This window comes from Centroberyx gerrardi, chromosome 3 (genome assembly GCF_048128805.1).
Source record: "Centroberyx gerrardi isolate f3 chromosome 3, fCenGer3.hap1.cur.20231027, whole genome shotgun sequence".
Taxonomy (NCBI): Eukaryota; Metazoa; Chordata; class Actinopteri; order Beryciformes; family Berycidae; genus Centroberyx; species Centroberyx gerrardi.
The window spans coordinates 27998904-28016816 of NC_135999.1; the positions used below are offsets into that span (position 1 = coordinate 27998904).

The 17913-nt window shown below is 43.1% G+C and overlaps 1 protein-coding gene across 1 annotated transcript; it reads left to right on the forward strand.

Moving 5' to 3' along the window:
- Positions 1-3880: 3880 nt before the first annotated feature.
- ier2b (immediate early response 2b) lies at positions 3881-5564 on the forward strand. Its single transcript, XM_071914041.2, has one exon. The coding sequence runs from the start codon at positions 4064-4066 to the stop codon at positions 4622-4624; it is 561 nt and encodes a 186-aa protein (XP_071770142.2). The 5' UTR covers positions 3881-4063; the 3' UTR covers positions 4625-5564.
- Positions 5565-17913: the final 12349 nt, after the last annotated feature.

Sequence of the window (17913 nt, forward strand, 5' to 3'; positions counted from 1 at the left end):
AACTGAATGTGGACCCAAATGAATGCATCGAGTCACAACAGTAACACCGAGTCTCTACTTTTCCATTTTTATTCTGTTTTCTGATCCTTCTTTGATGTTTTTATTCTGTTTTACTGCTGTATTTTGTATTTGTTTTGTGAAGCAGTTTACTATATTACTTTGCTATATTATTATACAGGCCTGTACTTGTTTCAATATATATTTAAGGAGGTGTTTTCGTTAAAAGCAAATGTAGTTAAAGATTATTCTATATTTGCTGCTTCACTGAACCGGACTCCACCACTCCACTATCCACTGACTTGCTGAACTGAATGCAGATCCTCAGTGTAGCTTCAATGGAAAGTTTGAGTCATTTTTCGAACGTGTTCATGTTGCAGGCAGATCTGCTCTGCTTGGAAAAGGCCTGAAATAAACGGAGCTGTCTTAGCCAAACAAAAAGAGACTGACTGGGAGTCAACAATGGCTGGCAACACTGCTTTTACACCCTGAGTCATAGATGTGCCCAGCTATAAATAGACTGAGTGACCCATTCCCTTATGGTGCCTTCAAGTGCTGCCTGTAAACTCCTGCGCTCCTCTGTGGAAGACATAAATACGACTCGCTGGCATTTCCAAGTGCTTTTGGTCGTAAATGATAACAGAATGGTTTGTTAGAGAAGCAGCTATTTGGTGACTCTTGTTTTCTTTTAGTTACTTTCTTTTAGCGCTGTTGCTTTCGGAAATAATAACAAAATGGTTTGTTAGAGAAGTAGTTATTTGGCGGCTGTTGTTTTCTTTTAGCAGTGAAGTAACACAGAGCTACTTTGCAGAAGGAAGAGAGGAAAATAATAAAACGGTTCGTTAGAAAAGTAGTGATTTGGTGACTATTGTTTTCTGCTATTTGTTACTTTTAGTGCTGTTGTTTTTGGAAATAATTACTAAATAGTTTTTTAGAGAAGTAGTTATTTGGCTGCTGTTGTTTTCTTTTGGAAATCAAGCGGTGCAGAGCTGCTTTGCAGAAGAAAGAGGAGAAAATGCACTCCAGGCCTGTAATTGATGCTTTAATTCATTTAGTAGACACAAAAGGTTATGACAACTAAAAGTTAAACAAAGAGTGAAAATAGAAACGTACAACCATAGAAATTGTTTCCGTGGAATGCCAAACGATAACATATAATAACAAAATCCGTCACTTTTACCATGAATTGTTGTCCACCTTGTAAATGTCAAATTTTGGCAACGAAAGCAATGAAAATCTCAACGTTCCCCGTTCTATCACAGTGTTTATGTTGTGGAGGATAAATAGGTCAGTAGTGAGAGAGCAGCCCCACCCTCTGTGTGTAATCTGGGTGTTAACCCTCACACACACACACACACACATACACACTCCTCCAGTTCAGCCTCGGGCACAGACAGTAAGCATAACCACACATAACACTGTCGCCATAGCGACCGGTCTGGTAGCCTACAAGTTGTTTTTTTTAAGAACTACTCATCACAAAAATGTAAACTTTAATTCTGTGTGTTAATGATGCTTTCAGTTTGGCTGTAACCTGCTCCAAATAAGCCTTGGGTGTTTTTAATGAAAGAAATCAGAAACAGCAGGTTCTGTCCCACAACGTTTCCTTTAACACCAAATATAATGAGAGAGACGCTGATCTGCTGCATTTTGAGACAATGATGTTTGCAGAACCTGGATATAAGGATTGTGCAAAAACTCTCTACTTCCTCCTCTCAGGTCATATTTAGGGGTCGGCCCTCATGGGTTTTGAAGGCCGATACTGATACTTCATGACCAAAGCTGCAGATAGAGAATTTGTGCCAGTATTCAGTATATTTAAATCTGACCATTTTCACTGAAAATATATAGGATATATTTTTAAATTACAAGCATTCAGGGTTTCTGCCAGAATTTGATTCTTGTCAGAGTGGAAGAGCCTCTGAAACAGCATTTAGACACGAAAACTCTCCATTGAAAGCCAGAATACTACCAGTTACTACTATTACTACTACTATTACTAGGCCTACTACCACTACTACTACTACCACTAATTCTACAACTACTATTACTATTACTACTATTAATACTACTACTACTAATAATAATAATAATGATAATACAACATGTTCATGCATACTTGTGTGGAATCCAAAATGTCAAAAACAATAAATACATAATCAAACACACTGCATCATATTCATCACATCAAAGGGGGGTGAAACTATCTGATTTTTAAAGGTGTTATATGGAGCATTTTTAAGCATCACAATGGAAAATGCAGAGCAGAGGCCGCTAGAGGCTGCCAGTCTTCTCAGCAGTGGTCTCATTTGTTTATGGTAATTATACTAATGTCTCAAAATTAATGTATTGATGTTAAAATGTTACACATAGCAAACAATATTTGTCTGATGAAGAGCCTGTGCACAAAACGTTACAGCAGTGTAGGTGTTAATAAATACACCAGGGGAGCATCAGACAGCGAGTGGGCTTTAATGTTTGCTTTGATTTACTTTATCTTTATTTATTCAGCACCTGTGACTGAGGACTGGATGTTTTTAAATGTTACACATGATGGCACATTTAGTAAAAAGACAATATTGGCCTTGTCTGACCCTTGCATTTCTCACTTTGTAGAGTCGCTCACTTGTAATCGAGATATTTCCCACAGCACTTGAATGCAGCATGATGGTGCTTGAGACTGACAGCTGCCTGCCGTTTGACCTCAGCCGTACCGTTGCTTAGTAACCTTATTAGACCGGTGACAGCGCCATATATGGTGTTGCGATGACGCAATCACCGCTGCCGCGGAGTGAGCTGCGGTTGCGCGTTCGCGTCATGGCTTTTCCACTGTGCGCGTTCCCAAGGGGCTTTACTACCGGATGAGCCATATATGGAGATTGAGAGTGCGAGTGACGTATAGTGTGTGTGTGTGTGTGTGTGTGTGTGTGTGTGTGTGTGTGTGTGTGTGTGTGTGCGCATGAGAGAGAGAGAGAGAGAGAGAGAGAGAGAGAGAGAGAGAAAACTCCCTAGAAATTGGAGACATATTTCCTCCTCCCACGTAATTTCTTCGAACTGCTGACTGGGTTTTCACCAGAGTGTAAACAGTGAGATAGACACTTTTCGTTTGAATGTTTCCTATTTTACTTTTATCTCCCCGTTACACATTTTACTATTATTGCTTGTATGCCTAAAACACTTCGTTAAATCGTTCTTCTTCTTCTTCTTCTGGATGTCTATTGGTGAACAAGATCGTGATTTTATAATGATCTTACAGTATAGAAACTCTTAGAGGAACTTGATCTTATAGTAGCCTAATCTTGATCTTGGTCTCATAGCAGCCAACATGGACTTAATTGCATTAATAGATTAAGAGATTTTAATAGGCTTAGGACAGCAAACCGTCTGTTGAAGCCCATTTTAACCCAGATAACCAGACAACAAAACGTCTTAATGCAATGTTTCATTACAGGCTGCTAAGTGCTGATGAAAGGAGCCTGAGATGTCACATGGTGTGTAGACTAATGGGTATGCCTGCATTTAATTTGATTAATTTTACTGCCATAAATGTCATTAACGGAAGAGGAAACAATGAAATGTAGACTATATAACCTTAAAAAATTATGTTCAAACTCACTAAATGAGACTTTTTATAGGCTGCAGTCGGGGGAACTTGTAGCAGAACCAAAACTCTAAATAATAAAAGAGATCAAGTGTAAAAAAAAAAAAAGCAAACGGAACATATGGTGTGTGTGTGTGTGTGTGTGTGTGTGTGTGTGTGTGTGTGTGTGTGTGTGTTCCCTGCAGCCACAGCAGGTGTGGGCGGCGCCTGTTTGTCACTTAGCCTACTGAGGAATGAAGTCCACGTTACGTCAGAGTGGAAATAAAACGCCGCCCTGCTACTCACACGTTCCCATTACTGTGAGTACTACACCCGGTGACTGGAGCAGAGCCGAGAGCGACTCACAACTAGTACACGACTAGGGAAACAAGTAGTTCAACTCGGCCTATTCGACACAGAAAAGGCTCGTCGACTTGTTGAACCCTTGGTGAAAGTGCCAAAACAACCGTGCGTAATTACGCAAAAATGAGTGCCACAAGCGCAATGGACGTGAACGCCGAAGCCAGACGGATCTTGGCCGTGTCCATAAGCAAGCTGTACGCCTCCAGGACCCAGAGAGGCGGACTGAGACTCCACCGGAGCCTGCTGCTCTCCCTGGTCATGAGATCCGCCCGGGACATCTACCACTCCTCCCGGGAGACCGAGGAGCCGAGCGACGCGCAGCCCGCCGCGGAGGAGCCGATGGACACCGGCTCCAACCAGGCCGGGGTGTCCCAGCCCGAGTCCCAGCCCGAGTCCCAGCCCCAGCCGGCCCTGATCTCAGCGGAGCCAGCCGCGGAGGAGCCGCTGAGCGCGGAGGAAGGGTGTGACAGCGAGACGACAGAGGACAAAGAGAACTTGAGCCCGGCCCGACAGTCCAGGAAACGCCGGGGCAAGGCGTCGGCGGCGCCTGACTTCCTTCCCAGCAAGAGGGCGAGGCTGGAGCCCGGGGAGGAGAGGCACGCGGCCCCGCTGGGCAGCTGCCGCGTCGGGGCCGGGGAGTGCCTGGCCGCTTTGTCTCTGAACCGGGTTATATCTGCGTTTTGAACTGCTGGGGAGTGAAAAGAACCTCCAAATGGGACTTTTGGAGTCGTGTGAATTTCGATCCCCCGCTAACCGGAGGGGGGTTCTGATGCCTTTGCGCACCGCGGAGCTGACCTACATCGGCGGTCCCGGGACAGAGGGATTACCGGGGGCAAGGTGCGACCTCTCCGCCGATCCGAGTGTGCCTGCCAAGCTGGCAAAGACCCTAATGGTGATCAACACCCAGAGGAGGAGAAACAGAGCCGTGCCAAGCCGTGCCGGGCCGTGCCAAGCCGGGCCGGGCCGGGGGGAGCTGCCAGCTGACCGAAGAACAGGTCGGAAAGTTTGAGGAAGAAGCTGAAGGGAAACTGGGAGTGTTTTTTTTTCTTCTTCTGGTGATTCACCTTCAGTTAAATGAGTTGCTGTTTTAAAGAAGTGACTGCTGCTGACTCAAAGTGTGCGTGTGGCGCGTGAGTCAGAAGAAGAGTGAAGTGGTATTGGTTTAGCCAACACACACACACACATATGGACTTCAGGGAATTTCCTGCTATTATGCTGGGATATCAGAATCAACAGAGAAAGAGGAAGGACAATTGAGTCACACTCACTCTGCACACACACACACACACATGAAACTGCTGCTGGACCATAGTGGACTTTGATAAATCAATACTACTGTTGTACACATGGGGACTGCCCTAAATACTGTGTTGACACATAAAACCTTCAATGGTGCTCAAAACAAAACCAGGCTGTCCACCTGCTACACAGCCAATGTGGAAGCCCTACCAGTCTAAACGTGTGTTTTTATGTCACTGTTTTTTTTATGTTAATTAATGTTGTTGTCCATGTCTGACCTGTGAAAACAACAGTACCGTTACCTCACATTCCAAGCTGCTTTTTTATATGTTTGTATGATCTTGTTGTGGTGTAAATGTTTGTAATAAAACACGTTGAAAATGTATTCAGTCGTCCCGTTGTCTCTGTCCTGAGGTTATAGGGGTTTGGTTTACTAGTGATTAGAGTTGATCAATAACACACACTCTCCCCTTAACACCCACCCACACACACAGAGAGAATCATGTTATTTCCAAATTAATGGCCGATTGGTCTAAATTAAGCTACAGTTCCCAGGGTCAATCCCTGGGAGAGGAGGGAGTAGTACAAGCCAGCGCCAGTCTGGCTCGCTGCTGCTAATCTCATGCTTACAGTAAGTAACACACACACACACACACACACACACACACACACATACAGCCCGCAGGGTCAAACCATTTCCGGTGGATTATGATAGAATTATGAATCACCTCCTTCCTTCCCAACATGACCTGACACCGATTCAGAGCTGTAATGTGACTTATGTAACGGCAGAGCAGCCAGGACAAACACTGCTGCTGGTTAATGCATGAGATCAGATGTCATCCTCCTCTTCATCATCATCATCATCATCTCCTCCTCTTCCTGCCCAGTAACTGGAAAAGCAACTTCAAACATGATGCTGATGATGATCACTGTGTTTATCATCCTTGTTAACATTCCTGTCACCATCATCATCACTTTCTTCTTCTCTTCTTCCTGCCTACTGACTGGAAGAGCACCCTGACTGATGATGATGATGATGATGGTGAGGAGGAGGAGGAAGAAGAAAAAGATGATGATGATGATGCTATGGAGGTGAAGGAGGAAGAGGGAATTAAGAAACATAAGATAGCTAGGAAGATGAAGATGATAAAGAGAAGGAGGATGATGGTGATCGAGAAGAGAGGGATGGTACTGATGATGATGATGGTGGTTGTTGTTGTCCTGGCCATCATCATCATCGTCATCATCATCATCATCCTTCTCTTCCTCCTCCTTCGAATCATCTTCACCTTCCTTCTCTCCTTCATTTTTGCTTTCATCATCATTATCATCGTCATGTTCCTCCTTTACCCCCTCCTCCTCTTCCTCCTCTTCCTAGGCATCTTACCTCATCATCATCATCATCATCATCATCATCAATATCATCATCATCATCATCATCACCCCTCTCTTCTTCCTCCTTCTAATCATCTTCACCGTCCTTCTCTACTTCATCTTCGCTTTCACCACTATTGTCATCATCATCTTCCTCGTCTTTTCCCGCCTCCTCCTCTTCCTGGTCATCTTACCTCTCATCATCATCGTCATCATCATCATCGTCATTATCATCATCATCATCATCATCATCATCATCATCATACCTGTCATGTAAAGTGTTAATAATAATTAATTAACCCGTGTGCAGTGTGTTCCTCTCAGTCGTTCAGCTTCAGCAGATGGAGGCTTAGCGGCTGCATTATCACCACACTGTAAGAGTTAATACCTAATATCCATACGGCACAACAGGCTGAGCCTACACATAAACCCCAAATCTGAGTTATAACATTATGACCCAGATCTGCCTACTTCATTACCGGCTTAACATGGAGAAAAAAAACCCTCCAGATCTGGGTCACACAGGGGGTTAACAAGCACATTCTATATTCACGTACAAATCCAGCCTGGATTAAATGTCTTTTTGCAGCTGTAATTGAAGAATATGTTAAATTTTTGCAATGTGTCTAAATTCTAGAGGATCTCAGCCTGTAATTGTGTTCATTGTTTTGTCGACCAAGGACTTGAGTCGCACAGTATTCTTTCAATTGGTTTCAGCTCAATCAGTTTTTTTTTGCAAGAGCAGCTGTGTCTTTTTTTCCAAACGATGGATATCACATGTTGGAGGGAAACGTGTTCGCTCGCTCGGAGCACCGTCCACTGACAGCTTTAACCTTCATTCATTCATTCATTCAGTCCATTTCATTTCAATTAATTTCATTGACCTGCATGTCTTATGCAGCTCAGGTGAATTGAAGACTCTAAATTGCCCATAGGTATGAGTGTGTTTGTGTGTAGCATGGCATATGATGTAGAATATGATGTATAGTATGTACACTACTAGTCAAACGTTTGGGGACACCACATTTTTCTATATTTTTACTATTTTCCACATTTTAGAATAATAGTAAAGACATCAAAACTATGAAATAACACAAATTTGTCTAAAAAAAGCCTAATTTCAAGCATTTAAGCAGAAACCTTTAGATCAAAATGGCTTTAAGAGAATGAAAAACATAGAACATTCAATCAGGTGCGTCCAAACTTTTGACTGGTAGTGTATATGATGTAGTAAACGATGTATATGAAGTATGTATATGACATACAGGATGCATGTGATGGTAAATATATAGTATGTATATGATCTAGTATGGTATATGACATGTATATGATGCTATGTAAAGCCCTTTGAGACTTGACTGTGATAAAGGCTGATATAAATAAAACTAGAATTGTTAAATTACTCTTCATTTCGGTGATGAAGCCCTTCGAGGAGCTTCTTGGAACCACAGATCTGTCACATTCACACTCCTCAAGATCTGGAGCCACGACTGAAAACATTTCACAGCGGACATACGGCGGATGCTTGTTCGTCTGGAAGCTACAGGTTATTTATAGACAGATCCAGCAGCATGGTACATCATGTTCTATAGAGCCGCTTGGATCAATAACACCACAAAGTGTCCTTCCACAGGCAAACAATAGAATCAACCCAGCATCTACTTCCACCTCTGATTTATGAGATATGTACTGTATGTAATTTGTTCCCAGCAGAGACCAGAGCCCACGTTCCCCAAACACAAAATGCTATTTCAAGCCGAAGGTGTCATTTCTTTGTAGGTCACTTTGTTTTATTATGGCAGCGTTGCAGGAACACAGTTTTGTGCCATTTCTCTTGTGCTGAGTGGGCCTTAATGGACCCAGCGGTGAAGGTCCTCCCTTTATTAAAACTGATGCTCTGATAACTTTGTCCCTTTTTATTGTACAGCAAGAAAAAGTGCTGCACAAATGCACTTACACTTATTAGAAAACCTACTGCTCCTGTATAAGTAGATTCTTTTCAGTCATCCAGGTAGTGAGATGTCAAAAATCTATATATATGAAAACAAAATCCACAGGACTTAAAATGAGAACTGATGAAGGATGAAGCCTCTGGGATGAGTGGTGAAACAGCTTCATTTTAACTCCAATTTATTTTGTTTCTTTTGGACATACTACTCCTATACCAAGTGAGCAGATCATCGGGGACCTCTTGGCACCATCCCAGGGACCCGCATCCGCCCCCCCCCCGACCCTGAGGCTGAGAAACCCTGACGTGGATTCTGGCTGGCTGGAAGTGGCAGCCTGTTTAAGATGCAGAGCGCGCGCGGCGTCCAGACAGCGGCGGTGACGCGGGCGCCGACGGCTCCGAGCTAAAAAAAGAAACCGGCGCACGAAGAGTCTCCACACACACACACACACACACACACAGACGGGCTGCATGCATCACACATCACACTGCAGCCGACATTCCAGGGAGGCGGTGAGGAATGCCGCTCAGGCCGGCTCGAACCGGTCTGCTCGTGCAGTCCGGTTGAGCTGCCGGATGCATCTGCAGGCCTGCTGGTGTCTTGCTGATGTACAGTATCGGTTTGCTGATGTATGAAGCTGATATTGGCCTTTTGTTAAAGATCTGACATGGGCCACTCGGTGTCTTCCGCCTCCGATACAATGAATATGTTGTAGTTTGTTTGATTATGTATTTATTGTAGAAGCCATACATCATTACACTGGCTGTCTATGGGAAACCCTTAACCTTAATTGATTTGAATGCAATATTTCGATTGGATTCCACACCAGTAGGCTATATAGGGATGGGATGATATATCTAAATTCAATATATCGCAATATAAAAATGTGACAATATGTATCACGGGGCAGAAAAATGAATGGTGATATCAGCTCCATTTTATTCTGCTGTAGTAATCACAGATGAGACGTCTTCATCGTCACAATTTCACAAGCTCTCCATCCAAATTATATTATTCTCACTTTGTAATGACATTTTTAAATTGTTGTTTACATTCTAGCAGCCAATGGCATCGCTAGAAAGATTTGCATCTCAGAAATAAACAGAATTCTGCAAAGTCAGACTTTGTTGTCACTGAACTTTTTATTTATTACATCATATTGCTGTTGTATTGAATCATGAAGCCCATATCACGTATCAAATCGTATGGTGAGACGAGCATCTCGCCCCATCACTACAGGAACATATTTTACATTTCTTCTTGTATTTCTTTCTTTTTTCTTCTCTTTTCCCATAAAACTGTCAGGTCTTGTTTGTGGCTTTACGCTCCCATTTTATAGCTTTTTGGGTCTTGTGCTCACTTCATGTGTTTGCCTAATTTGGAGGTGTTGGATCTGTCCATCTGTATGATCTGTTCCTTCAACATCTCAGTAAAAGAATGGATCACAAAAAAATGGAGGGTTTTAGTTTCCCAATGTGTTTCAGAGGCTTCTTCAAGCTTTACCAAGAGTAAACTTCTGGACGGAAATGGTGAATACTTGTCGATTTTTTGATTTTTTGGATATAAAAACAGTCCAATTCAAGATATTAAATATCAACACAAAATATCGGAAGATACAAATTAAAGATCAGCTTCGTTATTGGCCTTCAAAACCCATCTGTCAAACCAGAATGTGTGTGTGTGTGTGTGTGTGTGTGTGTGTTTCTGTGTAAGAGAAAGCAGAGCAGGAAGTAACTCTGTGTTGAAATTTAGTCGAGAAAGTGATTTATGTGCTTCTGTGTAAGAGAGGAGGAAGTAGATCTGTTAAAACGTGTGTGTGTGTGTGTGTGTGTGTTTGAGTGTGTGTGTGTGTGTGTGTGTGTGTGTGTGTGTAATGACAGCGATCATTTGATGATCACATGCCAAGCGGTTGTGAACACATGACCTCTCCTCTCTGACACAAAGCTGACTGTGTGAGCCAATGAGTTGCTTCATAACAGCAGAAGGCTGACGAACAGTGAATGTGGATGAGTAAGAGTGGCTGTGTGTGTTTATGTGTGTGTGTGTGTGAGAGAGAGTGTGTGTGTGTCCCTGCCTGCAGCACACTTAGCAGAGACAGGAAGTGATGCGTGGATGCTGGCGGGCAGCAGAACGTGTGGGAGGAGGGTATTTTAAGACACAGCTGCAGCGGGGCAGAGCTCTCCAGTACATCTGGCCTTGTGCGATGCGTGTGTGTGTGTGTGTGTGTTTTATGTGTGTCTGTGTGTGTGTGTTATGTGTCAGTGTGTGTGTGTGTGTGTGTGTGGTGAGGTAGCGAGGCTGCTTGGCAGAGACAATGGATTTTTCTGTCCTCAAATGTCCTGAAAGCATGTAGTGTGTGCATGTGTGTGTGTGTGTGTGTGTGTGTGTGTGTGTACAGACGTTCATGCCGCACACAGAGAAATAAAGGTGTGAACTGAAACTGAAAATGCATTCTTGATGTCGTGATGCCACAGAAGAACCGTTTCTGGTTCCACAAAGAACCTTTCAAGAACATTTGAACATATTAAAAGGTTCTGAAATGCATAGTTATTGGATGGTGGGTGATGGCATGAACGTGGAAAATAACCAAACTCCTCCACAGTATTCATAGTATTCTGTTACATCACCACACGGCCATGTTGGTAGGAAAATAACAGGTGATTGTAATAAATGAACAGGTGATTATAATCAAATGAGAGCCACAGCCAATGAGCTGTCCATATTGTAAAGGCACCATATGCAAACGGCATCATGGGAATACTATGAATGCATTGCAATTGTAAATGAGGCTTTACAAGGGCAGATAAACAAAAACACAATGCAGGAGTCTAAACAAAGGAGTGCAGAAATGGTTCTTTATGGAACCTCGGTCTGAAAGGTTCTTTGTGGAACCAGAAATGTTTTTTCTATGGAGTCACTCCAAAGAACCATTTTCAGCACCTTTATTTCCCCGTGTGAGAGAGTTGTAATTACATCAGTCGCTCTGCTGCTTGTGTGTTTTTTTTTCCTCTATAGGCGTCAGACGAATGCCACCCAGCACGAGGAGGAAGGGGGGGGGGGGGGGAGAGAGAGACAGATAAATGGATAGACAGATAGACAGACAGGAGGATGTGGAGGAGGAGAGACAGAAAAGAAAAGAGAGAAAGAAGAGCGAGGGGCGTTCAAAGAGGGGAAGGGGAGGCAGGAAAGAGGAAGGAGGAGGAGGGATGTCAATAAAACGTGACTACAGAGGAAGAGGAGGGGGTGGGGGGGGGGCATGGCAAAAGGCTGTGTGTGTGTGGGTGTTGGTGTGTGTGTGTGTGTGTGTGTGTGTGTGTGTGTGCGTCTTCCACAGCCCACATCAGTGACGTCGGCCCAGACGTAGAGGGAGAGGCAGAGGAGAGGAGAGGGAGTCTGAAGACGTTTACATCCCCAGTGCGGGGGCGTTTGATCCGAACACATTCTGGATTCAAGACGAAACACGAGGAGCGCTTCATTTTTATGCTTTATCCCGGCAGAATAAATGGAGTGCTGTTTCACTCACCACCACTCAGGCAGAGAGACTGACCTGCAGGGAGAGCTGGGAAAAACATTAGATTATTACATGTTGATGAAAATACTGTTAAAAACTCAAAGGAGCGCTGTGTTTATGACCCATCCAGGTTCTGAGGATGTCTAAGTGTCTGATGAGATAAATCAAGCGCCCCTCTCAAGTAGATATTTGAATTCACTTCAGGTTGGCTCTGGTCTGGTGTCTGTGTGTGTGTGCGTGTGTGACAGGCTGAGAGGCTTCCATTCAAACTGTAATTGATTTACTGGTTTACAAATTGATTTAATGATTTGCAGTTGGCTTATTTTGTGTCCAACATCAGCAGAATATGAAGAGTTTCGAGAAGAGAATATCTACAGTTTGAAAAGAGTGACATCCACCCAGATAAAATGATTGATAATGCTGAATTAAAAAGCAACTTACTATATTTTTAAGGGCTAGTAGGAACCTTGGTTATCTTAATTGACGAAATATTAAACTTATTCCACAGATTCCAAATAATGAACTTCATGTATTTTCTTTCCAAAATGGATATAAAGCGATTATGTAGAACTCTTTATATTCACTTTAGCTGGCAGTTTAATGCCATTTGCAGAGTGTAATTTGAATAGAGAAGAGAATTGTTGAGAATCACAAGTCTTCTCCTACTTTTCAAAAATCTGTAATCTGATTACTAAGTATCTGTATCTGTAATCCATTACCATTACAGTTGAATTTTGTAACTGGCTGCTCCCTGTCACTTGGTGTGTACATTATCTATTACTGTACTGGATTACAATTACAATTTCTGTGTATTATTGTGTTGTTATTGTCTTTGTACTGTTGTATGTCAGAGTGCTATTATTTGTGATTGTGTTTAATGTTGTAAACCATCAAAAACTGTTAACATTTTTGCAATTAGATTACTAAATTTCAGTCCTATTCTACATAATTGGCTACTCCCTGTCACTTGGTGTGTGTACTGTCTTCCAACTGTGTTGGATTACAATTATCATTTTGGTGTTATATGGTATTGTTACTGGCTTTGTGCTGTTGTATATCAAAGTGCTGTTACTTGTGATTGTTTAATGCTGTAAATTGATGTTTTTGTAATCCAATTAAGGTCATGTTGTGAAACAATCTGGCTTTCCTGTCTCTATTCTACTGTATATATTGTAATGTGGATATGATTGAGATTGAGATGTTGTTTTGATTTTCAGTATATAGTTAGGCTGTATGTATGTACGTATCTGTATTTGTATTTGATGAATCAATTACCAGAAATGTGGAGCTGGGTAGCATGGGCTGACTGGTCTTGAACACAGAGGATGGGAGGAGTTTACCTGTTGGATGTGATTCTGAACACCTGTGATAAACACCTGTGTATTTAATTAAAACGTGAAAATGACTTCCTCTGTAAAAGCCCTGATGAAGGTTTGTTTCCACATAAAGTGAAGCAGCAAGCATGTTTTTGATGATTTATGACGCAGCTATACTCTGAAAATCTGGAATGTTTTGTGAATTATTGTAATCCAATTACAAAAATGTAATCCCATTATATATAATCGGTTACTTTGTGTCCCTTGATGTGTGTATTGTCCATTGCTAGCTGTAATAAACTACAATTACCCATTTTGTATAGTATTGTATTGCTGTTATCCTTGTACTGTTAGTCTAACTGTTGTAAACTATCAAAAAACAGCTTCCTAACAGATTATAAAAATGTAATCCCATCATCTGTGATCCACTGGTGTGTGTGTGTGTGTTGTGTGTTTGTGTGTGTGTGTGTGTTGTGTGTGTCACTGGGTGCAGGATCAATAAAGCAGGCGGGTGGCAGGATGGGTAGAATGCATTCTCTCTGGTTTATTCAGGTTCTTTAGGAAGAGTTCTGTTTGAAATTACAAAATGCACTGGTAGAAACAGCAGAGATAGACAGAGAAAGAAATAGAGAGAGAGAGAGAGAGAGAGGGAGAGAAAAAGAGAGAGAGAGTAAGAGAGAGAGAGAGAGAGGGAGAGAGAAAGAAGGGATTTCATAGCCGGAATAAACGGGAATAACATCACCAGATTCAGGTTCAGGCAGCTCTTTACTCTCAAAGGGATTGTTTTTCATCAAGGAAAAGTTTTGTATTCCTTCTCCCCCTTTTTTATTTTTTAAACTATTTTTTTCTTTTTTTTTTCGTAGCGTTAGTTAAAGTGTTATCTATCCTCGTTTCCCCCACGGTTTCCCCCGTGAAATAACTGGCAATATAACAAACAAACATTCTTTGATTTCATCACCAAAGTCATTTCCATTTTTTGTCAGGATGTTTTTTTTTTTTGGTCAGGTTTTTTATATTTTTTGTTTTTAAAAATAGAAGAAAAAAGAAACACATTGCTCTTAAAAACATCTATCTATATATATTTTTACATATATATACTTTTTTCTTTATATTCATTTTTTTTTTAATTCCTGAAGTTGACTTGTTACCCCACATAGTGGCATGCACATTGCACATGCAAATCTGTAATTAAATACTTCTCTTTTATCTTAAATTGCCATGTATGTTTATTTTTTCTCTTTTTTTTTCCCAACTTGCTGAGTGAATCCTGTATGGTTTTCTACTGTGGCACTGGTGCGGTTTCTACTGGATGTGTCGATGGTTTGCGTGGTGATGGGTGGCTGACGGCGGGTCAGTTGCTTCTGAGAGTTTCCCCAAGCATCCCGGCGCTGACGGCATCTCCGTCCCGTCGGTGTGAGGGTCGATGCGTCTAGGCAGCGGTTCACATGGGAACAGGAGACGGGAGATTTAACCCTTTGTAGCTGAGATCAGAGGTTTTTTAGCCTTTATGTATCCGCCCAGCGCTCTGCTTCACATTCGCAGAGTGTTTCTCAGGGCGTGTTCACACCAAACACGTCTGGAGCCGTTTATTTGAACTCTACAGCATTTACTGCTTTTGGTTTGTTTGCCCAGGTGAGAACAATGCCATTTGAACTCAGGTGGCACCAAATAACGACATGGATTTCCTCGTTAGGAGTGAGAACGAAATCTGAACAAATTACAGGAAATGACTCTAAAACGCAAGGGTTTATGGGTATAAGGAGACAGATGTTGACATCTGATAGCCAGCAGTTCCTCATGCTTGGAAAGCCTAGCAGAACAAACTGCAGTCTGGACTGATGCTCATATTCAGCTATTTCTTCATGTGTTCTTAACTGGTGAAATCACACAAAAGAGTGCAAAAAAGTCCATCATGCTCAGCTATCATGCTTTGGTTCCCCCCGCCGCCAAAATCTCTAACCTGCAGGATGACAGGTGACCAAAACTCTGTCCAATAAACAGGATACTTGTGAGTCATGTGACTTTTGTTTACAAGCCCTGGATCACTTGGAATTGGGCAATGTAAACCTAAAAAACCAAATACAACTTTTCCACTCTGGTTCAGATCGAAGACAATCTGCAGGTGTGATCGCAGCCTCATTCACTTTCAGGGTTTCGTGTTCGCTGGCGAAACCCAGAGAAACCACCCGGGATCTGATGTCCAGACCGCCACAGAGCGATCAGATCTGCACCGCAAAGGGTTAAAAATCCTCCTGATTTCCTGATCTCGCTGCACCTTGAGATGTTTTTTTTTTTTTGGGGGGACAGACCGTAGATCAGCCAACAGCCTCCGGGATGCTGCTGTCGAGCATCGGGAGGCGGGAGCTAAACGCTGATCTCAGGACAGATCTTCTCGAAGCAACTTGTCTCCACTGGGATGATGGAATGGAAAAGAGAAAGAGAGAGAGAGAGAGAGAGAGAGAGAGAGAGAGAGAGAGAGGGGCCTTGAGGGTTGCTATGGCGACAGCAGGAGACACTTCACCACGTCTCTCGGGAATCAATTAGAATCAGTGCAGAGTAGTTTTAACTCTCGAGCAACCGTACACACACACACACACACACATCCTCCCACGCAGTTGCAGGACCTTGCACACACACACACTGCAGACACACGTTTGCAGACAAAAACACACCCACACACACTGCAGACATACATTCACAGTCAAAACACGCCCACACACACACACACACACACACACACACACACACACACAAACAGACGCATACAAACATTCAACCTACATACATGCACACACACACCGCTGATAATGATGATGTGTGACGGACGGTGACAGCATCAAACAAAGCTCAATCACGCCACCTTGTGTTCATGAATGGCATGACATGCATACTGATGTGGCACAACCAGAGGTGTAGAGCAAGAGAGAGAGCATGAGAGAGAGAGAGGGGGAGGGAGAGAGAGAGAGGGAGAGAGAGAGAGAGAGAGCATGAGAGGCTGCAGAAATCGAGGCTGTTTCCCAACAGCATCTTCTTGTTGAGTTCATCTCTCCTCTCTTCACTTCCAAGCGTCACAATTTCCATTTTCAAGAGACTTAAAGAGCAAATCAACACTGAATCACACGAGGCAGAAAACTGTTGTCGAGCTGCTCTCTACGGGTCAAAACTTTAAAGCACGCTTTGCCTTCGACAGCTGATGCAAAACACCTGCTCTGACATCACAGATCTGGGCGTGGCCAGAAGCCGGGCGACATTTCAAACCTGCAGCAGAGGAGATCACTAGAATATAACTACTGTGGTTTCTACAACGAATTACAATTTGTGAACAACCTCACATCAATCTTTATTCAATGTTTAATAGCAGGTTAAGTAGCTCTATGCTATTTGGTTAGCAAGCTAAAGGTAACTGTAGGCTACATTACAACAGAAAAACCATGAATGTGCCATCTATTTTATTTAATATTATGGATTCCTCCATGTTGGATTTTTTCCTCAGAGGGTCAACACGGCCAGACAAGTGTTTCTATTGGCCGGCTGTGTGAATTCGCAGGTCAAAGTTCACCAAATTTGAACTCTGCATGAAGGCGAAGTGTGGAATCGATTCGCAACCAGAAGCGACTGTTTTTACTCGTCCTTTGTGTGGTTTTCGATTGACGTCAGTGGGAAGCGAAGCGACTTTCTGCGTGAGTTCGAGCTCGTGTGACCGCTCCTCCGTGTGATTCAGTGTTGATTTGCTCTTTAATGTGAAGACGCTGCAGGGAAGCCAGCAGCCGAGCCGACAGGATGAAACGCCCAGAAGACGACAGAATGAACATGAGCTGAAGACGATGAGTTTTTCAGAAAGTTTATGGATTATATACACAAGAGTTACAGAGGCAAAATGTACAACAGGCGGCATGGGGAGAGGAAGAGGAAGGGGTGAGAGACACGACGGCCTACCCTCCCCCCTGAGGGAGGGGGAGGGGGGGGCAGGATGGGAGGCGAGGACCCTATTGGCTAAGAGACGAAGATGGTGATGAAGACATGGAAACACTGGTGGGAGTGCAGAGTGTGTGTGCTGTGCTCGTCTCCGGCGAGTCCGGAGAAATCGTGTCCTGTACAGTGTAAAAGGCACTGAAGGTTACCTACTGTAGCCGATGGTCAGTGGGTCTCAGCACACACACACACACACACACACACACACAGATATCAAAATACACGCACAAACACACACTTCTGAGCTGGCTCGCACACACTCTGTCTCACTTTCTCACACACTCACAGATATCTAAGTACAGATATCAAAATACATGCACATGAACTCACTCACTCACTCACACACACAAACATACACACTTTCTCTCTCTCGCTCTCTCTCTCTCACACACACACACACACACACACACACAGATATCCAAGTACAGATATCCAAATATATGCACAAACACACACAAACCCATCACTCACACAAAAACACACCCATCCTCTCTCTCTCTCACACACACACACACACACACGTAGTAAATGTCTCCCTGTCACAGCAGTAACCCCCCCCTCCTCCCAGTGGGACCAAGCGTGGGCGGAGTGACCGTGTGACAAAATGGC

Excerpts from the sequence above, each read along its gene's own strand:
- ier2b (XM_071914041.2), top strand. The coding sequence starts at position 4,064 with ATGAGTGCCACAAGCGCAATGGACGTGAACGCCGAAGCCAGACGGATC.